Source organism: Pagrus major, chromosome 6, assembly GCF_040436345.1.
Source record: "Pagrus major chromosome 6, Pma_NU_1.0".
Lineage (NCBI taxonomy): Eukaryota > Metazoa > Chordata > Actinopteri > Spariformes > Sparidae > Pagrus > Pagrus major.
In genome coordinates this window covers 16,497,073-16,518,925 of record NC_133220.1, presented here as the reverse complement: position 1 = coordinate 16,518,925, position 21,853 = coordinate 16,497,073, and the positions used below count along the sequence as shown (strand labels likewise).

Genomic DNA, 21,853 nt, shown 5'->3' with positions numbered 1-21,853 from the left:
ATGATGAGCATAAATTTTCATGTCCAGCTTTAAATTTTGGCTTGGACTTGTGTGAATGCTGAATTGGCCCCTCCTGGCCCCTCCAGGACATTGTTGTTTTCTTGCAATTGTAGCAGGTTTTCCCTGCATTTTGCAACATTCATTTCATCCTCTACCATCAAAAGCCACAAGGACCTTCTGTACAGGAACTTTCCCACAACGTGCCACCATGCTTCACGGTTAGTTACTGGTAATTTGTAGCACAGCCTAGATCTCATGCAAGGTTTTTCCCTGGTAGCGATAAAGCTACAACTGGTGAACCATCTGGGTCAAAACGTGTCTATGTAGCGTCTCCCTTCTCAACAGCATTAGTGACAGTCACAGGATGAGATCCACCACCCTTGTTAATATCCATTTCTTTACTTTGTTACAGATCTCTTAAGAATGTTTGCGATGTTTTTGCAAAGAAATTGATCAACCAGCTGTCGGTCCTTTCGGATTTGAAATCATTTCACACCTTGGTAACACACAGGTCATTTTCATTTAAATTATGCATGTTAGGTGTGTCATAAACAGGGAGTCATCCATTCTTATACTTGTACCTAATATTGATCAATTTGCAAAGACCTTTTTCCACATCTGAGTTGATGTTGAAAAGAATTAATAAAAACATGAAAAAGTCAAAGGGGTTAAATACTGTAGACAGGCACTCTGTAATTCAGGATGACCATTTAAAAAAATCCATCCACATGATCCTGTGTTTCCTATCTGTGAAAACACTTGTTTTTTCTTGCATGCATCATTCAAACCAAGTCCAACTATCCCCCCTCCCCCCCCTAAAACAATGTTCTTTGAGCACCCTTAACACACAAAGCCATGAATTATTTTCACATTTTTACTGAGGCCTCTTTCAAAAAAAAAAAGACATATAAGTTGACCATTAAACCAGCGACTTTACATGTTTACTTAGGTATTCACGCAGGGTAGAGCTTGTTCAGTGACCATCGTTGAAAGGCCAAAACAATACCCACACTAAATTCACTAAATCAGCTACATAGTGTACAACACTATGTAGCTGATTTAGTGAATATCAGTTTGTCACTGTTGTTATGCATGAAATAGATAACGGATGGTTCTCCGGGCAGTCTGCAGAAGGTGCACGCATCTTGAAATGCTCTGAAGATGCTTTAGTATCAGTCAAACTTGAGGGGTGCGTTCAATGTCTCTGGGAGAGGTGAAATGTCCAGCTCTCATTTGGATAAAGTCCAGAGTCCAAGACCAATGTCCTGTCAATCTCGATGAGTCTTCAGGCTATCTCCTACTCTACTTTCCCTGCAAAAAAATAAAAAAATAAAAATAGGATTTCATTACTACTAAAATAACAAAACATCTATAACATTGATTTATCTGATCTGTTGATGATTAGAATGTAGGCACCATATCCTAAATCTAGCTTTGACCCATCCGAACCGAAGCTTTAGAGCAGCAGACAGTGTGAGGAAGGTAATCTACCTGTTTGAAGAGATATGGATGCTCGGACACCTACCATCCACTCAGGTGAGGTGCTGTATCAGGTGTGCCTCCGTTCTGTCCAGTCCCTGAACATCAACAGAGAGAGAGAGAGAAATGAAGGCAACGTGGCTAGCACTACATTAGCATGTGATACAGATAATAAGGTCGAAGAAAACTCACCCTGTCGATAATACATGTCGTTCACTGTATTCCCGTAGACTTTCCAAGCAAAGTGAATTGCGATGAGACTAAAAATCAACCAGCTGAGTAAGATTTTGAATATGGATACCCTCATATCGTTGGCGAGCCAGTCGTCAACAAATTCCGAGAGGAACGACAGGCAGCTGTCAGCGATGCGGGACAAAAACTCAAAATCCCACGGTTCCTCCATTACGTCCGGCAATTCCTCTTCTATTAAATCAATCGGTCGAAGTCTTCATCCGATGGATTCATAATCCAAAAAACGTCGCTTTGGCTAGGTAACATATGACATCCTGGTCGCCATCTCTGCCGTTACGATGTTTGTATCGCTGTGCAGGAATGAAGAATCGGAGGTGACGTAGGTTACGTAGCGCAGCCGCGCGAGCTCGCAACGATAAGCGGCCATAAATAAATAATATAATAATAATAAATAAATACTGTTGTGTTACATTTCCGCTTTAGCTACGCTATTCGTTCAATTAATGCTATTTTAACGTATTTATGTGTCTAAAATATAACCCGCTGTTTAATACGTTTCGCAGCTGAAAGCACGGCAGCTAACAGCCGCTAACGTCTGGAACGTACCCCGAGGAGGCGGGACTATCCGTAGCCACCGAGCACTCTGATTGGTCAACCGAACTTGTCATCAGAGATTCCGGATGTCTGCCGTGCTAAGAGGAAAATTTGTTTTCTGCTTCTCATTCCTGACAGCTTGTTTGCAACCGGGCAGCTCATGAAAGTTAATGTAGCGAATTAGACATTCAACCCAACGTTTCGACCGTACACAAACGTAAGTGTTGTTCTCTGTCTTAATCTGTCTAATTTTAGTTTCACCACGATTGGTTGCATGCTCGCTTTTAAGCCGAGGCCATGAAATTGATCTGTGTGTGTGTGTGTCAGTGTGTTGCTAGCAGGCAGTGTTAGCCATGTAAACTACAGGCAACATTTTACTGAGCTGCATCGGAATTCACAGTCGGGCATTTGTCAGAATGGAAAAGTAAGCTCTCTTGACGGTGAGCAAGTTAGCACATAAGATAACATTAGCTTTATAAGTAACTTGAGCTGTTACTGATCAAACGTTAGCGCCCTAGCACTGGCGGTCAAATACTTTCGTCTCTCCGTCCCAACCGACTGACGTTCATCTGTAGTGACACATTAGCCAGGCTGCTGGAAGTTGTAATCAGTCTTAAATCCCAGAATCTGTTTGGTATCTTGGAGTTGTAATTCTCCTCTGTGACCAGTTATCTTCTGTTATCATGTGACCTGACCACTGGTCCAGCATGAGTGCTCTTATTCATTACAGACTGAGATGCACGTTGTCTCAAGGTTCAAGCTACCAGCTGTAAAGCTGTTTTAAAGCAGAATTGTTTGGTTATAGTATGCTTTTTTGTGTCTCCAGTGACTGGGATGGTATCATGGAGAGAGACAATCATCAAGAAGGAGAGGCAGAGGGAGTGAAGATTTGTGATCCACCCTCTGAGAGCAATCCACCTGGTAAATGATCTAATCTTTCATCAAAGCGTTTCTAAAATGTTTTCATTTTCTATCATTCATTTCATAATTAAATTCTCTTTTCATCTTCCAGCTGACACCTTGGCGACTTCTCTCTCCCTCTTGGGGAATCACATGTTTCCTGATCCGGTGGAGAGAAACGACAGTGCCACTGTTGACAAAGAGGAGCCTGCAGATTCACTTCCGTCAGTGGATACTGCAGAAGAGCAGAGTCGGGATGCTGATCTTGATTCTAACCAGGTAACAAAGCTAGAGGCTGAGGAGACAGAAAACTCTGGGCAGTGTCACAGCAATGTGTCCAGCCAGTCCCAGTCGTCTGAAGATGCTGCTGCTGACAATGAGCAGGGAGACTCTGGGGAGTTTGTCGTTACAATGCTGGCCAAGGCCAAGCTGGAGGAGCAAGGTATAGGCGTGAAGGGAAGGTCATCTCCCTTGTTAGAGGCAGGCACCCAGGAATCTCCTGCATTCATGTCTCACCGCGATGAGGACGTGACGGCGGACAGCTGGCGGCAGCACAGGAAGCATGTTTTTGTGCTAAGTGAAGCAGGCAAACCCATCTATTCTCGGTACGGCAGTGAAGAGGCTCTCTCATCTACAATGGGAGTCATGATGGCACTGGTGTCCTTTGTTCAAAGTGGAGATAATATCATCCGCTCAGTTTATTCAGGTGAGAACATTGCTGTGATTTTTTTTTTTTCTTTTTCCACAGAGCTTTTGTATGAGTCATTTTATATATGTAAATAAGAGTGTCAAAATATCAGAGGATTGTGGGTAGGAGTGGCAGTAAATGGGACCAAGGTGAATGTGGCTCGCTATAAAGGGCAAGTTAATTATTTCCAGTTGGAAAAAAAGGGCTGCACCATAGCACATCGCATCATCATCATCATCATCATCATCATCATCATCATCATCATTTTTATTTATTGTTCAGTGAAAATGCAAAAATTACCATTCCCACTCAGTCGTGTTATGATTTTTGTTTTGCATGTCGCTCAGCCGCAAGTCCAGTATTATCCTTAACGCTTGATGTCTTATCTTCCTTCCATCAGAGGAGCATACCGTGGTGTTCTTGCAGAAAGGGCCCCTCGTGCTGGTGTGCGTTTCCAGCAGTCGTCAGTCTGAGCGGCAGCTGCAAGGAGAGCTCCTCTACGTGTACTATCAGATCATCAGCATGCTCACCCAGGCCAGCATATCCCGCATCTTTGAACACAAGAAAAACTACGACCTGAGGAGACTCCTGGCAGGCTCAGAGAAGATCCTGGATGGTCTTCTCAACCTGGTGGACTCTGACCCCAGCTTCCTGCTTGCAGCAGTGCACTGCTTACCTTTAGCCTCCTCTCTCAGGGACTCTCTCAGCCAGATCCTGCAGAAAGCGATCACCCCCAATCTGGTTTTCTCCATCCTCATTGCCAATAACCAGCTGCTCACCATCATCCAAGAAAAGACAGTCATCGAGGACACCAGGCTGGAGCCCGCCGACGTCCACCTCCTGCTCAACCTCATCGGAGCCTCCTCTGCCTTTCAGGCTGGGGAGATCTGGACTCCCATCTGCCTCCCCCTCTTTAATCCTGACTGTTACTTTTATGCATACATATCTTACCTGGACCCTCCAGAATGCACTGTGTGTCTGCTGCTGCTCTCGACAGACAAGGAGGCTTTCTACGCCGTCGCTGAGTGCAAGAGGAAGATAGAAGAGGCCATGGTGGCTCAGAACTCCCTGAGCCTCATTGCCAAAGTGCAGTCGTACAGCGTGAGCCAGGTGGGCGTCTCAGACCTCAGACACTTCATGTACAAGCCCTTTGATGTGCCAGACAACTACCGCCAGCTCACTCAATTCACCAGGTGTGTGTGTTTGTGTATCTGTCATTATCTATGCAAGTACACGAGAGCCTAAACTTCTGCCTTAATGTTTAAAAATGGATGTTAATCAGTGTGGTCGTTGTTTACAAATTAAAGTGTACTGTGTTTATATTGGGCACTTGAGAATACAGCGCGCCTCTTAAATAGAGTTAGACAGAGGGCACAAAGAAATACATAGTTGTAAGAAATTATAATAGCCTTCCACTAATCCTGCCCATTTACTGCACTTATCTCTTAATGGGCTGAACTGAAAGCATTAGGTGTCCTATTACATAAACCAGCAGCCAATGGAAACCTTGAAAAAGAAAGCAAAATTATACAAATAATCCTAGCAGTATGCTTAGAATAGTAATTTTACCTTCATGGCACAGTTCAGAACACGGTTTCGAAGAGACAAAACTCTCCCATCAAATAATGTTGGAAGCAGCATAGCCCTCAAGTACTTGTGTATCACTCTATTGTTGTTTTTGTGGTCCGTCTGTAACCTTTACTCGACGATCTGTTGCTGCCTGTAGCCCAGAGATGGAGGCACCTTACAGCAGTGAGGAGGAGAAAATGAGACTGCTGGACCTTTATCGTTATATGCACAGTCGCATCCACAGCACCTCACGACCCCTCAAGCTCATCTACCACGTCGCTGAGAGGGAAACTCTGCTAGCCTGGGTATGTAGCCGTGTTTACAGATACAGTCTCACTGTTGCTATGTACAACCTCTAAGTACTGTCTTTGCATGTGTTCGTCTTTGACGTGAGAGTGTCTGAATGTATTTTAAGGATTTTTCTTGAAAAAATAGTTCACTATTTGTATTTGCTTTCTTGGGGAGAGTTGGGTGTGAAGATTGATATCACTTTCATATCTGTCCGTTCATTATGAAGCAGGAGCCAGTTATCTTAGCTTTGCACAAAGACTGGAAACAAGCAGGAACAGCCAGCCGGCTTTGTCCAAAGGATTAACCTGTACAAAAATGTATTTGTATCGCCAAAAAGTAGGTTATGTTTGTCGCCCATTTTCATTTAGGTAGCTGATATCTATGAGTGAGTGCAATTTGATGCAGATCAAAATAAAAAGCTGTATCTAGTGGATTTAAATATGTTTCACTGATATTGTATTAGGCTTGATTGATTTAAAGGGGACTATTGGGCCTGGGCGGAGGAATGCACTCTACTGATTGCCAAGTGAGGTTACTTTATTTTTGAGAGGGCCAGGCCAGCTGTTTCTTCCCGTTCCCACTAAGTGAAATCGGCTGGTTTCTGGCTGTAACTTCGTATTTGATAAACGGATATGAGAGTTCAATCGATCTTTTCATCTGTCCCTGAGAAAGAGAGCACAGAGGTGTATTACCTAGAATACTCTTGCAGACTGTGACTGATTGTTTCAGTGTCTTTTATGATCAACTCTGATGTCCCCTCCTAAAATGTCCCTTTTCCTCTGTAGGTCACGAGTAAATTTGAGTTGTACACCTGCTTCAGTCCTCTGGTGACAAAGGCCTGCGCTATCACTGCTATCACTAAGCTTCTAAGGTGGATTAAAAAGGAGGAGGACCGTCTCTTCATCAGATACCCCCCGAAGTATTCAACCACCCCAAACCCCAGCAAGAGCTCTCGAGGCGGCAAATCTGACCAGCAAGACTCCACAGATAACGGCTTCTTATCTCTTCTATAGGACTCTGTTAATGCTGCTTTAGTCGCTCTGCCTCATTCAACAATAGTTTGTACACTGGTTCCAAGATATTTTTGAACCCTCTTTTTGACACTTGTTGGACTTGACAGACTTTGACTACTGGAATCAAACACTACGTTTTACACTATTTAAGAAGGAATGACCTCTCTTTCAAACTAGTATTATTTCTTTACCTTAACAAGAAAGCATGTCAGTGCATCACTGCTTTCGATCTGAAGGAGTCAGGGCAAAAAACAGCATTAGTACGTTTTAAATTGAACTGTGGTAGAAAAATAACTGCAATGATATTTAAATGTTTTTATATTGTTTTTATTACTGCAACAAGAGAGACATGTTCCTCACGGACAGTGAATGTATCGCACAGATATGCTAGAACTATTCATGGCTTCTCTCTTGTGTAAGTTACGATGAGGAGTATAGTTTACTCTCACGTAAAGAGTTCTTTTCATGACACAAAAGCATCCCATTGTTACAAAACAGGATATGCAAGAAACAAAAGTGTTTCGGTTTATGCCACAAGATGAACTGGAATAACACCTGGAAGTGTCAGAACAGGGATGGGTCGCCATGGTTCATGCAGGGCCATGAACGAACAAACTGCCCTTTATGAATTTGGTTGCACATCCCCGTGACAGAACTTTAAAACAAGTTTCATATCAGACCGATGTTTCTACTCAACTTAAAATGATCAGGTCTCATTTATGTTACATTTTGTGCAGAAAACAAGTCAAAAAACCTTAGCCTGTTACACCTGATCACTTTACATGATCATCATTGTCATTGTTCTGTGTTTTCATTGCTAGGAGTTGTTAGTTTGGACGTCATCTGTTAAGCTAAGAAGATGCCACTGAGCTCACGCAGTGTTTTTCTGCAGATACTTCTAGTCGACACTTAATGTAGTGACTTCAGGTGACTTATCTTTTTGGACAATAGTTTTGTAAAGATGGTCTATAAAAAAAAAAAAAGTAGCCTCATCCTTGTGTCCTTTGAGGAATTTCCTGTCAATTCAAGTCTTAAAAGTATGTCAATAGTATTATGAAATAAATCCCAGGTTGCACAAATCTACACTTGTCCCTATGAAGTAGAGATGTCGTTTTTTATCCATCAGGAAATGGCAAGTTAACATTTAACGCTTGATTTTAAGGGTCTGTTTTCTATAATTTTCTCAGAAAGAACTGCCTTTTGGTCTTTATTATAGCACTGAGACAGTTGGTAGACTTCCAATTGGATACTTGAGTATTTTAGTTGAAAGATGAAAAAGCGAGTAAGGGAAATTTGTCTCCAGGCGAGCAATTCAGTTGAACAAATATGAAGACTAACGTTTCCAATAAGGAATAAATTTACTTGGGTTTTGGTGGAGCTGTTCTTTAAAGGAATTATACTTTTATTAGAAGCATAAAACACAGTTCTTTCTGGGAAAAAATCTGAGAACATCAATAGGGATTAAAGGACTGATAAAATCAGGCATTACCAGCATTACATTGAGAGTCATGATGTCTTTGATCTGTGTCATTTGTTGTGTGCGACTTCAGGGCCTTGATGTGGCCTGAAGTGCAGAGCAATTAAACAATTTAGCCTCACAGAAATCCAAACTAATGCTGTGTGTGGGCATTCAACAAAGTGTTCGTACCAGTGGTAAACTGAGTACAAGCTGTGATGTGTGACAAATACTGTGTGGGAACCTGGCAAATATTGTGTTAGGTTAATGGTAAACACACTGATATAACCTCCTTCCTATTTTTCCTGGAACTCACAACATAGTCAGGATCAAACAGGAACTTGCAGCTAAGTTTATGTCTGGCTTTCTGTTATAAACAGCTATATAAGTTATTTTTTATTTTTTTGTATAGGTCCAGTTAGTGTGATATAGTACAAGTTAACAGTGGCTGATAACCAAAACCCAAACATTTGATATGGTCATATGATATTTCCTGACGTCACAAGTTAAACACTCAAACAACCGACAACCACATCCTGGATTATAGGATAAACTGCCATCTGCAGTATACACTGTTTGCGTCTTTCAAAAGGCAACATTTGGAGCACTGGAGTCAGTCGTGTTGCTCCGATATTTTGTAATGCTCCGATATAAACTTCTCCAAGATTGTCTAAACTGCTGTAATCGGTATTGAGTACTAACGTCTATGCACTGATCTAATACAACATAATTGATTTATTGCCTTCGTCAAGGAGGTTGTTAATTTTTTCAGGGTTTTTCCCTGAAAAAATGGATCTTGAAGGAAAAAATCAGATGTATTGAGGTGGCTGGTATCTGTAAGTGAGTACAATTTGATGTGGCAGCGTTTATGGGTGGTCCAAGATTTAGTGATAAGGGGCTGTCCAGTTTGATATTAGATTAGGCTCGACTAAATGGGGACTGGTGTGCACTCTACTGAATGGCATTCCAGTTAGAAATGGGACCTTGCTTCTGCCCAGCAGTGTCCCCGTACAGCTATATGCAACTTTACTGCACAAGGGGGGAATCTGCATCAATTTGCACTCATTCATAGCTACCAGCCATCTAAATACACCTGATTTCATCCATCCATCCATGGATTATTCCCTGAGAAATTAACAAAATCTTGCAATGTTAAAGTGAGAAAAAATTCCTGGACCCGTCCCTTTATCTGGATGCGCACCAAAAGTAAACAAGGTCTATTCTGTGCCGAGACCCATCCTCCATCCAAGTTTCGTGGAAATCTGTGCTGTAGTTTTTATGTAATACTGTTGATAAACCAACCAAGGGTGAAAACATAACCTCCCTGGCGAAGGTAACGAAAGTCTAGCAGGTAAAAAGTGGTTAACAGATGACAAACACATGCATTTGTTTCAAACAGCATTTATTCTTGTGTGAGAAAATATTGTCTCAGGCAGATTATAGATCTTGCAGAACAATTCAAATCACAAGATCAAAAATCTCCCGTACCACCCAAGAGAAACAAAACGTAAAAGCTCTCCTTGTAGACCAGTGTGCTTGCTGCTGGACAGAGCTCCGGTCTTGTGCCACCTCACCTGTAGAGAATATGTTCTTGACATATTGGTGAATACCATCACTATTACAAAGAGCTACTTAGCATCATACATAAATCTTTTCAATATTTTACTTTTTAAATAACACTCTCGACTGCCACAAATTATAAATTAAAATCTCTAAATTTGATTTTTGCATTCCTTAAATTACTTCATGTAAGCCAATATAAACATACATTTACATATTTATAAAACTATACACATGCACCTTTACTACACTGAGGTTGTATTCATATATGTATATACTGTACACACACACATTTTTGCCACATATGTAGCTCCAGGAGTCAACAATCCAACAAGTTTTCTTTTTCAGACAGACCGATTGTGCTTTTCAAGTCATTTCAGCCAGATTTCTTCAGTGTGTGATCGCAGTAGACTTTGCCATGACCACGAAATAACCAGCTTCATCTCTATAGTGGCTTCACATCTTACTAACCAAGTAGCTGCACCGGGTACTCCCACATTCTAGTATCATAATACAATTTCACAATATGGAAAAATAATTAAAGACCTCCAAAGTTTCACCTACAACACATCATAGCTGGACTGACCGTTTAAAGAATGTTTGCATTGGCAGCCAATTGACAAACGGATCAGTGTTTCTATTCACTTCAGATTGTTCTTGTTGTATCTACTTAACAGTTTTCAGAATTGTTGAAACATATCCTCGTAGTCAGACGTGGAACCAGTTATGCTCCACTTCGGGCTTTAAATTGATGTATTCCATTTTGAATAATGCTCCACTCAATCTCAATAGCAACTAAAAGGCTAGATAGTATGGATTCAGTAGAGGGAGGATTTGAAGGAAGAGTATGGGGGTCTGTTTTTGGTGATTTTTAAAAAGAACATTTATATAATATTACCAGCACCACTTAGAATTAGAAAAGGATTTTTTTGAAGGCAAAAATTATAATTTTAATCAAAAGCTGTCAGAGCCAAACTTCCGTAGAGTCCAGATATGACGCGAACATTAAGTGGGACTTTCACACTTCATCAAACACAGTGACATTTCAATGGCAAATACAATCTAAATATGGTTTGAATCAAGACAATCCCTTTGACGATTAAATATATACACTTTTCTCACTTAAGTCTTGACTCACTTTGGCCTAAAATAAACAAAGAAAACTTTATATGAACACATAGCAACAGTGGTTGTGTAAAATCTTTAAAAATTACATGAATGAATGAATAAATTCATCTAGGAAAATGTCTTCAAACACTTTTTCTCTCCATTTTTAAAATCGGGGCAGAAAACCTTCAAATTCCACCAACAGTTTGTTTTAGGAGCACTGATGAAGCTTCTATACATACAACCAGGCAGCTGATAAAATCTAAAATTTATATAAAATTGGAGGGAGTGAAGTTTAGATTTCCTCTCACGTGGTTTAAATGCACCATGGCCCGGTCGTACGCAGTGTGCACAGACTTGCGAACACTCGGTTTCTTGCCTTCCATTAAGCGCAATTTGTCCACAGTGTCATCCATCCCCATCTGCAGCAGTTTGTTACGAGGGAGCCACTGCCTGAAAACCAAGAGGGATAATTTTCAAAGTGACCCAGACGACTCCAGATTGTTTTAAAATTCAGCATGAGGTTTAGCCTGCCTGTCTGAATCTTACCAAGTTCTTTTGGTGTCAAAGAAGAGCACTAAGAAGAGCTTTTCGCCTTCTTCCGTTTCCCTCCACTCGCCCAGTTTGAGCACCTCCACAGGAGGCACTGGGATGGGGATGCCGTTGTGAAGAAGCCCTTCCTGGGGCATGTCTGGGTCAACGATCTGTAACAATAAATGATGTCAGTTAAACTTGACTGAATTATCATCCCCTTCATGGCAAGAAATGAGGCCTTTTTCTTTATGTCAGCTCTGAGACTTTGAGCCAAAAAACCCTACAGTGTGTACACCATAAATCAAATATATCCTCACCATTGCTGGGTATGATGGATATCCTCTGCTTTTGGCCCAAACTAGGTCCAGAGGTGCGAGCTCGGTCTCACTATCTAAAGACAGAAGTGTAGACTTTCCTGTGAACAGGATATTCCAATTTATCCAATTAGTTTGTGTTCAGGAGAGCTCTTGAGCCCAAATTGAGACTTTAATGGAATGGCTCAAGGTTTTTGTGTGCAGAATCTTACACTACACATCCAATAAGCACACAAAAACTGAGGCATTTCACTGCGTTTTGATTGTCTTCCTATGATACACACCAGAGATGTCTCCGTTCTCACTGCTGGGAACTTTAGCCAGTGCAGGTTTACCACGACTTCGTTTTGGAGGAGAGACACTGCAGCTGTAAATGAGATGGGAGAAAAGCAAGAGGTTGGTGATTTTGAAGTGAAGTACATTTTACAGCTACAGTTAAATACCTAAAAATTTCAGAGATGAGCTGGACACTGGATAAAAGACCCAATTACCTATTTTCAGCAGTTTTACCTCCATTAAAAAAAACCCACATGTGATCATTTTGGTGTATAAATATTATTTTTATCTAACAGACTTGCTCATTCTAATACATCTTATATTGACAATTTACTTAGAGGCAACTTTTATTTTCATTAAGTCCGTTTTATTTACAATGTATCAAAAACCTCCAAATTCGTTGAGATTACCATTAATTCTTTAGTTAAAGTAATGTGTTTTTGCCCTCTGTGAAAAAAGGTAGACTATCTGTGCATGTTTGCATGACATGTCTGCACCACTACTATATTTAATGTGCACCTAATAGAAAATTCAATGCCCGAGAAAACTGGTTTAATGCTACAAATTCCCTTAAATTTCTAATACATACCACTGACCACAGATTTGTAAGAGGAACTAGATACCGAATGCACAGATGGTGCCAGCGAAATTTGCCTGTCTGGCGCATGCACCAGAAAGCTAGCTCCTGGGTTTACTTCCTGGGTATGCGGGCCCCGTGCAGCAGTAGTGTTTCTCCAGCTAGCTCTGCTCGTGAGTTTCCAATCAGCCCACAGACGTCACATCATGATCATATTGCAGATTTTAAAATGCTTTTCTGGGATGGAGCAATGTTTTACAAATATATATCCATGAATTAAAAATCAATAATATCAAGAGTCATAATTGACCTTGTTTGCAGTGTGATGTGTGCTATCAACAGTTTTACAGACGTCTCTTTTATAATGGTGTTCTATGAGGAAAATGCTTCTTGGGCTGCAAGGGAATTTTTTGCTGAAAATACTGCAAGTGGCAGTACCGTATCCATGTCTATAATACATTCATGCCACTGAAGAACAAATCTGTTTGTAATCTGAAACTCCACACTCACTTTAGTTTTTGGTCGTCATCATCATGGTCTGCAGAGGTGTGCTTTCCGTTTGTCAAGCCTGACGAAAACACAAACAAATTAGTGAATAATATCGACTTTCTACAATTTCAACAATCTGTCTCTCCCTGTGACTGTCCTCACCTTCTCTCGTTGGCGGAGGGAGTTTGTCTACTTCACTCTCTGAGCTGTGGCCTCTGGACCTCAGGTGGTGTGAGGACGGAGACGGAGGTGTAGGGGAAGCGTTGGGGGTCGGAGGTAAGGTGGTGATGTTGGTAACACTGGGTGAATTTGGGCTAGCAGGGGTGCTGTCCAACCCATTTGATTTTTCCTCAGATGTTTTCCCGTTTTGTTGAGGCGGGGACTTGGTTTTCGCCATTCGCGCCCCATTTTTTGCTTTCTTAAACAGGACGGACGTACGACGACCAACTCCAACTAAAGGCAGAGTTGGGGGTGTTCCCAGAGGAGTGACCTCGTGAACGGCCTCTGGCTGTGATGATGGCGTTTCACCGACTTCTGCCTCATCTTCGCCTTGGCTTTTGCTTCCACTGCGAGATGACCTCTGACGCTTGTAGGAGCGTCCAGGTGACCTTCGCCCTCCAGTTACGATACCGAGGACTGGGGGTTCGAGAGGAGCATCTCCTGGTAGTGGCGATGACACTGGGCAGGTAAGCTCTAGTACAGGTGGAGAGTCATCTGGATCAAAGAGAAAATCTATGTCTTGAGTCATAAATACACCTGAAAAGATTATGGCATTCACAAAAAGTAATTACATAATCAAGACTAGCAATACTTTTTTACCTGTCCCAGAGTTGGAAACTGCTGTCAAAGGTCCATTATTAACATTTTTCTTTTTTTTCTTTCCCTTCTCCTCCACTTCTTCCTCCTCCTCCTCGTCCTCTTCTTCCTCCTCTTTCCCTTCGTTATCCTTGTCATTATCGTTCACAGACTGAGAGTTTTGCTGCTGCTGACTCATCTTCTGTCTGAGAGTGTTGATCTCTCGGCGCAGCAGCCTGATGCGTTTGGTTCGACCGCCACTGGTACGCATGGATGTCACCATGTCCAGTTTGTCCAGTAAGGCCTTCAGCTGTTCGTCTGTGTTTAAGTGCAGTCTGTTGTCTGGGTCCAAGAGAGAGTCAACTGTAGAGAGTGGAAGTGGAAAAAGGCAGATTAACACAAGACATGAAGGTTACGTTCACCAAGAAATAGCCAGTTCCCACTCTAAACTCACCGTCGTCCCACGTACAGTGGTTGAAGCCATGTTTGTTCAGAGTATCTGGGAGATGCATCCCAGTGCTGGGGTCCAGACCGATGCCCTGAGACTGCCTGTGGGCGTGACGCAGAACGGCTCCACCCACCTCCCGCAGTTGTAAGGCTGCCTTGTGAAACATGGTGTCCTTGGAGTTGTACTTGAGGCAGTTAGAGATCACGAGGTCAAAGTCCTTCTCTAGGTCGGCGATGGAGCAGTAGGCGTGGCCCTCCAGCTTTTTACGCATGGTGGAGAAGTCCATGGGTTGGGAAATAAACTCCAGGTAATCTGGGACCTCAGTGAATCATGGAAATAAAATTGTTAGCTGAGTCAAAGTAACGCCAAAGCAAATATGTAATTACGCAGACTGTTTTCTAACTGCACCAACCTCTGACAGATTGACCGGCTGAGAGAAGATTTTTGCTGTGTCCTTCTCTTGCAGTTGGTCCAAGGTGGATCGCAGGAGCACCAACGCAGGGGTCAACTTCAGCTCTAGAGCAGCCTGCTGAATTTTCATCTGCAGAGTGATGACGTAAACACACAAGGGAGGGTAGAAGAAACGCAAGGTCACTCTAAAAAGGTTCAAATAAATAACATATAGATGAGAGATTAAGGACAATGCTAGTAGTAGCCTATGAGAGTGCACTAAATAATTATAGCTTCCTCTGTAAAGCTACATTTCAACCAAAGTATTTTCCCACATTTCCAACAGTTGGGAAACAATAGGGTCTTAACTCTTGGAAAGCTGCTACATAATTAAATGACACACTGTGACTTATACTGTACATTAATGCCTGATTGAGAACATATACCAACTGCTAACCCTGTTTTCCTCTGCTCCGCTCGCATTCACGGCTCTTTTCTGCTTCTTGCTCACTCTTGCCAGACCACATAATGTCTAAACACAGCACACACGTATGGTTGTTTATTACAACAAGGAAACTAGCTTTGCTTGAGAAGAGGCTGCAGGCAGCAAGACAAAAGACTGCTGATAAAAACAGAAGTTTGGGAAATCCTACATCAGAACGTAGAGGACGAGCCGACTCTGGTTGTTCCCACTGACCAATCGGTGGTCTTACAGTGTTTTAACTCCATCTTGTAGTATCAGATCAGTGTACTGGGTACCTCAACAGAAGGGATAGTTCTTTTGGTGCCATCCACAACTTTCACAATGGAAATATAAATATCCTTCCAATGCGTAACAAACTGAACTGAACCGAACGGAAATGCTTGGTAGAGACGAGGCTTAACTCACCTGTTCTCTCTTTAGCCTCTCTCTCTTGCGGATGAGTTCGACCAATAGTCGCGCTCTCTCCAGGTCTTGCCTCAACTTTTGCCAGTATCGTAGCTCCTCTCTTGCAGCACACAGCTTCTCATCAGGCTCCTTCTGCACACAAAGGAACAAGCACAAAAAAGATCAGACTTCTGGTTCAGCTTTAAAATCCATCATAATCGGTCTGTTCTGCAGCTTTCGGTTTTATTTTGAAGATATAGTAGCAGTGAAGAGATGTTGGCTTTGAGACCCAAGTGTGTGACTGGACACATGACTCTTATTGGAAAATCTATTTATTAGTCCCTTAGTAGTCAATTCTTCATTTCAGCAGGAGAGAAAATCATGATGATCAAGTCCAAAAAGCCAAAGCCAAAAATGTCAATTTTTGGGTGGTTGGATGGATCAGAATGGTGACTCAAACTGAGAAAAACAAAGCTTTTTTTTACCAAAATGAAATAAACTGTTGATGCAACCAAAGTCAAGTTGGTATAAAACACTAGCATATAGACATTACTGTTAAAATGCTATCATAAATATGTACTTTACAGTTTTAACCTGCATGTTATGGTTAAAAAACCTTAAATCAGTCTAAGGCCTCCCCTGCCATTAGAAATGAGGCTGTCGCCCTCTGCAGTGGTAAGAGGTCTACAGCAAAGATGGCGGAGCTGTGAAGGGTTGTGTGAAGCAGCCATGCAACGTGTGATGTCTGGGCTTATGTTTTGATGTCAGTGTGTGAGAACACAATCACGGTGTGAAGTGGTTTGTTTCACTGACTCGGCTGACTCTGTTCTGAACAGATTCTATGGCCCAATTCTCAAATGACTGTTCATGTGCTTGTTTTAATAATTTATGAAGCTCCACCACACAGATATATTAACTTAAGTCAAAATCAATATGAATACCAGCTTTAAACAAGTCTAAAATATGAGCACAGTCATATTGGAAGGATGGTAAATCCACGAGTGCTTAGCTTGCAGTCATGTGTTGAACTTCAAGTGCTGACATTTTTTTTACATTTCATAGATAAACCTTCACTAAATCATGAATATAATTGACAGATTAATATGAAAATAATCATTAGTTGCATCCCTCTCCACACCTGTTCTGCAGTCTTGTGGGCCTGTAGATGGGAATGAAGTCGACGTATTAAAGGCATCCCATTTCGTGACTGTCGTTTCAGTAACCAGTAGTTATGAAGCCTCTGCATGAACTGATTCTTCCTCTGGACTTCAACTCCTGTGCAGATCTTGTTCAGCCTGTAGAGATGTAACAGTTATACATTAAAACCTGTGTGCACTCATTCATGACCTTATGGTTAACTAATTTAAAGTATCAATGCATGTGAAAGTACTCTCAATGTTATGGATCAGATCATAATTCGCTTAGAGATGGAAGTGTTTCCTGTGGATCCATGGAAGAGTATTAATAATCAGCCAGACACTACAGTGAATTAATAAAGTCTGCTGTGTATGTAAATTACGACAGTATGCAAATGTCACACCTGTGAGAGGGGATCTGAGGCACGAGCAGCACAGGCACAGTTGAGCGACGTGTCGACCCACCAGACCCCTTCGAGTTCTTCTTCTTCTGGCCCTTGGTAGCCTTCTTGTTTGGTGGTGATGGGGGGCTCTGAGTGTAGGACCTCTGACCTCGGTTACCCCTGCCTCCTACCAGTCTCCCTTCAACCGACTCGTCTCCGGACCCGTCCCGCCGAGACCCCACTGGAGAGTGATGCTCACAGAAAGCAGTCTTTTTCACAGAGAAGGTGGTGCCGTTGACACCAGTCTCCCGGACTGGATCTATCTTCATAAACAGGCCAGCCTTCTGGGCGCAGGTGACGTGAAAGGCCCTGTAACAGTTGGCTTTGTGGCACTGAATGGATGCTCCCCTGCCTTTCTGCTTACACAGGTAGCAGGTGAGCTTCCAGCGAGCAGGAGGGATGTTCTTGACCCCCTCGACCGGCTCCAAAAACACCGTGTTGGCAAAGCACACCTCAGGGATCCATATGGCACAGACAACATGCGCCCAACGCCCATCACTTGTCTGTTTGAAGGCACCTCCTCTGTTGGGACACAGCACACAGTCTACAGGACGGGAGGGGGACTGCAGGCAGCAGCGGCACAGCCACTGACCCTCAGGTACATAGGGCACGCCGTAACACTCCTGGTGGACGGCCAGATTGCAGATGTCACAGAACAGGATGACATTACTGTTGAGACACTCGTCATCCAGGCAGACGCAGCAGAAAGCGTCCTCGTCGACGGCGCTCTGGGACAGCGCCTGGCTGCGGGACTCCAGGATGGATTCCCTCTCCAGGCGGTCGATCAGCAGTTCAAAAGTGTCCGGAGGTACAGAGGCGTGGCCGTCTGACACCCTCTTTTGGTTCACCATCTCCAGCCAGGCCAGGTCCTCCTCGTCCATGTCGTACTCTGCCACGCTGTCCTGTTCCTCCAATGACTTTTCTATGTAACAGTAGTAGGCTGTTGGGAGAGGAGGCGCCTCTGAGGGGCAAACTGAACTCAGCACACGGAAGGTGGGCTCAGGCAGAGGGGTCTGGTGGGACGGGTGCTGGAAGGAGTTAGTAGGTCCTGTGTGCTGCTGTGAGCCAGACCGTTGGTTCTGGTGAGCTGTATTTTTACCACTCCTCCTGTTTTTACTGTTTGAGGGTTTCCTCCACGATCTGGTTTTGCTCTGCGTTTGTTCACTGTTCTCCTTGTTGCTGTTGCATTCAGCAATGTCCTGGGCCATCATCTCGTCCTCCGTGATAACCGGCAGAGAATCCATGATATTAATCCGATGGAGCCTTCCATCTAGGTCCACTTCCACTATTTTCTGCGCCTGAGCGTATGTCAGTGTCTCTCTGGATGGAGAGAGCTGCAGTCTGTAGGGCGAGGGGGGCCGCAGCTGGCCGGACGATCCCCTGCCCCTCCCTCTCCCTCTGCCTCGACCCCTACCCATGTTGAGTCTGTTAACAACTGTGTCACATTCCCACCTCCTCACTTTCCGCATGGGAGTGCACACCAGTTCCCTACAACAAAGTGAAGAAAAATATTTAATGCAATGGTTCAGCTTTCTTTATATGTTTGTACTCAAAAGCATTAGAGCCGCAACTATTAGTAATTTAATCAGTTAGTCAATCAGAAGAAATTTAGTTGCCAACTATTTTGATAATCGATGAAATGTTTAAATCATTTTTCAAGCAAAAATGTCCAAAATTTGCTGGTTCCAGCTTCTTCAATGTAAGGATTTGCTGCTCGTCTTTGTCATTTATGATAGTAGATGAAGATTCTTTGGGTTTTGGACAGTTGGCTGGACAAAACAAGCAGTTTGCCAACGTCACTTTGTGCTCTGGGAAATTCTGATGAGCATTTGTCCAATTTTGTTTTTTATTGACAACTTATAATCTAATCGATTAATAGATTACTTGTGAAACGGAAAATTAGTTGCTGCCCTAAATACCACACAACGAGGGTCTCCAGTCAACAAAATCTAAGATCTAAATCCGATTATACCATTTTGACATCAGGTTGTTATCACATCATGGGTGAGTTTAAATTAACCGTCAGTGTTGGTAGTATTATTTTGCTATTTTATCTGTGTAATGTCATGACAGTTTAAAGGATATCACCATTTACCCACTAACTGACTAGTCAAATCAACAAAAAGCAGAAAACAAAAATTGAGAAAATGTATTTAATTAAAATACAAGCAATTGTAATTTAAAAAATACAAAAAGACATTCTATACAAACTGATATTATTACATTTTAGCCATTTAGTAGTTGTAACAGCGACAGATGGGAGCAATTAAAATGAAGTAATTTTTTTGTGTTATTTAGTTTCTTATTCAATTAACTTGGTGTTTACTTTATCTGTTCTGTTAACTAACTAACATAGCCTACTCTGCATCTATATAGATGATCAGTGGAAAAGTTAATTGATTGTTAAGACAGTCCACTAATAATTAAAGAAATTGCTTCAAATTTGCATCCCTCGTCCCAGATGACCCACTTAAGGACTGTAGCTCCTAATGTGAGCTTGTGTGTGTACATTAACTCAGACAATGCTCCTTCTTATCACACCAAGATGACAGGAAAATACTTGGGCATGAGAGAAAAGTCCATAATGGTTCAAATGTTTAAACGATTATTTATAAAATGTTACATTTTATAATACATTTATATATAATGTCGTTACAAAAATCTGCTATATAACTTGTTTTTAATTCTTGTTTTCAATGTGCCTATAATGAATGTCATGTTACCCTGATTAATCATATTCCTTTCAGCTCCCAATAAAAAGCGTCCTCTTATTTCAAATTATGTGTAAAATGTGTTTGTTTTTCCTTTTAATCCTGGACACAAACACAGTTAGTGAAAAAGGGGTCAACTCTGGTGCTGTGGTAATAAAAACACAGCATGTTACCTCAAGTACTCCTGCTGCACAAACACAACTACAGTAACTTAATGCATTCACCCCAGCTGTCTCCCCATTGGTCCATTCAGAAGTCTGTAACGTTCGAAGACTTCTCTTGACCAATCAAATGTCAGTATCCTCTATTTTTTCCTTGTTGCTGTGCGTAGTTCGGTTGAGGAGCGATAAATACCAACCCGAGTATCTAACATCTGTCAGCCATTTTAAGTGCACAACAGTGGAGACAACATTTGGACTGCAAGTTGATTAGCAGTCCAATTACACATGCCAACAGCAACCAGAAAGCAGACGCACTGAATGCACCGTGCCTTAATGCATAAATTAACTGCATGTATACATTAGATCACGACACTGCTAATGTGCAACGTTTCGGGCATGGCTTTGTACTCCAGACCCCTGCAAAAAGATTGTCTGTTGCTGATGTGATATCGTTACTCGGTCGGACAGGACACACAGAAGTCGTGTGACAACACGGCAGTTTTGTTTTTTTTTTAAGCAACAGTGAAAATGCTGAACATATCAGAGAGGTTTACCTTGTGAAATCGTCCTCTGCAGTGCGAGTGCCAAACGGAATAACTGCACCTAGCTAAATGTCAGCTAGTGACAGGCTACAACCCAAGGCGGACATGCTAGCCGTTAGCTTAGCTAGCCGGTAATTTCATGAGCGACAGCGTCATCTTCAGCACTTCAGTTCTCCGCCGTGACTCCGGTCACACACACAGACTCGACCCGGTTTCATAGTTGTGCTTTTAACCTTTCAGGCGATGCTGGTTCACAACTTAGGGGCAGCAAAATCCCGAAGATATCAAATTAATGTTCCTTGGATGGGGCTAAATATTCAGTCAAGATGGCTTGAAAAATACGCCCCTTTGGAAAAAACCACCTCAGCCAATTGTAGGTCGCCGCTTCACCTCGCTCGCAACGCGCACCGATTTCTGATTGGTCAAGGCGGTAAACCGAATTCATCGCATTCAATCTGGAGCTCATAACAGAAACAAGCGGTGAGAAAAGCAACGAGACATATATTGCGCGCCTTATGGCTTCGTCTTCATCTCCCTCAGACCCCACCATATTGTATCTGTCATGCACCTGCTACTTGTAGTGAAACATGTCAATTTCACTTGTTTAATACGTCTAATAATCTCACATCAAAATGTAACAACCACATAAGAAAAAGAAAATAATAATCAAATGCACAAAATGCGATTTCCAATTGTAATTCACAGGATTTTAGAAATGCAATAGCCCATTCCATAAGTGAAATTTGGTTTATTAACTGTTTTTGTTTTTTGTTTATCCTTTTATATGGAAATAGTCTAACAAGAAAATCCAAACTCAAAGTCCCCTTACTACTTTTTAATAGCTTTCAACTATATCACAAAGTACTTAACAGCAGATGTAGTTTGCTCAGTTTTCCGATGGAGATCTATCAGTACATCCAAACTCAGTTGTTATCATTTCATCCACTGCACTCATAGGACTTTTCATCCATGTTGGCGTAAAAATTAGGCATGAAAGTTCATGGTAACCTCAGCTACAACTACTACCTCTTACTGTACCAGCCCCTCCTGGATCTTTCAATGAAAGAATACTCTTCCAAAAATGAACTTCTAATCCAACACACATGACAAGTCCTGGCAGTACTATTTCTTGCATGTCAACACATCTATCTCTATGCTGATGAAGAAGTCAAATTTTGCTTAAAGCTCTGGAAAAAGCTAGAAAGAGTACCTTTAGTTAGATCTGTTTTGTCAAACATTTAGATTTAGTTTCAAAACCTTGTTTGTTTTTGTATTTTCTAGCTCATTTTTTTTCCGTCTCTTGCTTCACTTGTGTATCTT

At 42.1% G+C, this 21,853-nt stretch overlaps 3 protein-coding genes across 8 annotated transcripts; 1 reads left to right on the top strand and 2 right to left on the bottom strand.

Annotated features, from left to right (window-relative positions):
• Positions 1-860: 860 nt before the first annotated feature.
• tcta (T cell leukemia translocation altered) lies at positions 861-2,022 on the bottom strand. Its single transcript, XM_073469294.1, has 3 exons — positions 1,672-2,022; positions 1,526-1,577; positions 861-1,311 (listed from the first exon to the last, which is right to left on the bottom strand). Exons 1-3 carry the CDS (start codon positions 1,880-1,882, stop codon positions 1,269-1,271), a joined length of 306 nt encoding a protein of 101 aa, XP_073325395.1. The 5' UTR covers positions 1,883-2,022; the 3' UTR covers positions 861-1,268.
• Positions 2,023-2,371: 349 nt separating this feature from the next.
• mon1bb (MON1 secretory trafficking family member Bb) lies at positions 2,372-7,825 on the top strand. The gene is made up of 6 exons (XM_073469224.1): positions 2,372-2,482; positions 3,092-3,186; positions 3,278-3,871; positions 4,254-5,046; positions 5,580-5,727; positions 6,499-7,825. Exons 2-6 carry the CDS (start codon positions 3,108-3,110, stop codon positions 6,724-6,726), a joined length of 1,842 nt encoding a protein of 613 aa, XP_073325325.1. The 5' UTR covers positions 2,372-2,482; positions 3,092-3,107; the 3' UTR covers positions 6,727-7,825.
• A 1,742-nt stretch (positions 7,826-9,567) lies between these two features.
• On the bottom strand, positions 9,568-20,824 carry brpf3a (bromodomain and PHD finger containing, 3a). 6 transcript variants are annotated; one of them, XM_073468513.1, is made up of 13 exons: positions 20,546-20,824; positions 17,081-18,607; positions 16,679-16,835; positions 15,562-15,693; positions 14,695-14,823; positions 14,304-14,601; positions 13,859-14,197; positions 13,202-13,771; positions 13,061-13,118; positions 11,982-12,064; positions 11,701-11,798; positions 11,399-11,553; positions 9,568-11,302 (listed from the first exon to the last, which is right to left on the bottom strand). In XM_073468513.1, exons 2-13 carry the CDS (start codon positions 18,586-18,588, stop codon positions 11,119-11,121), a joined length of 3,711 nt encoding a protein of 1,236 aa, XP_073324614.1. In that variant the 5' UTR covers positions 18,589-18,607; positions 20,546-20,824; the 3' UTR covers positions 9,568-11,118. The 6 variants fall into 6 exon arrangements, with proteins under 6 accessions (XP_073324614.1, XP_073324618.1, XP_073324613.1 ...); XM_073468517.1 differs by having other exon boundaries at positions 13,202-13,753; XM_073468512.1 differs by having other exon boundaries at positions 14,289-14,601; positions 15,562-15,690.
• Between the last annotated feature and the right edge of the window lie 1,029 nt (positions 20,825-21,853).

What these genes read in the sequence shown, in the direction of transcription:
- tcta (XM_073469294.1), bottom strand. Translation starts at nt 1,882, where the DNA reads ATGGAGGAACCGTGGGATTTTGAGTTTTTGTCCCGCATCGCTGACAGC. An exon ending in CGACATGTATTATCGACAGG is followed by an intron (nt 1,578 to 1,671) that starts GTGAGTTTTCTT and finishes GTTGATGTTCAG; the next exon opens with GGACTGGACAGAACGGAGGC. An exon ending in GCACCTCACCTGAGTGGATG is followed by an intron (nt 1,312 to 1,525) that starts GTAGGTGTCCGA and finishes ATTTTTTTGCAG; the next exon opens with GGAAAGTAGAGTAGGAGATA.
- mon1bb (XM_073469224.1), top strand. Translation starts at nt 3,108, where the DNA reads ATGGAGAGAGACAATCATCAAGAAGGAGAGGCAGAGGGAGTGAAGATT. An exon ending in CTCTGAGAGCAATCCACCTG is followed by an intron (nt 3,187 to 3,277) that starts GTAAATGATCTA and finishes TTCATCTTCCAG; the next exon opens with CTGACACCTTGGCGACTTCT. An exon ending in CATCCGCTCAGTTTATTCAG is followed by an intron (nt 3,872 to 4,253) that starts GTGAGAACATTG and finishes TCCTTCCATCAG; the next exon opens with AGGAGCATACCGTGGTGTTC.
- brpf3a (XM_073468511.1), bottom strand. Translation starts at nt 18,588, where the DNA reads ATGCGGAAAGTGAGGAGGTGGGAATGTGACACAGTTGTTAACAGACTC. An exon ending in CCACTGTACGTGGGACGACG is followed by an intron (nt 14,198 to 14,288) that starts GTGAGTTTAGAG and finishes CACTCTCTACAG; the next exon opens with TTGACTCTCTCTTGGACCCA. An exon ending in ATCCATCATACCCAGCAATG is followed by an intron (nt 11,554 to 11,700) that starts GTGAGGATATAT and finishes TTATTGTTACAG; the next exon opens with ATCGTTGACCCAGACATGCC.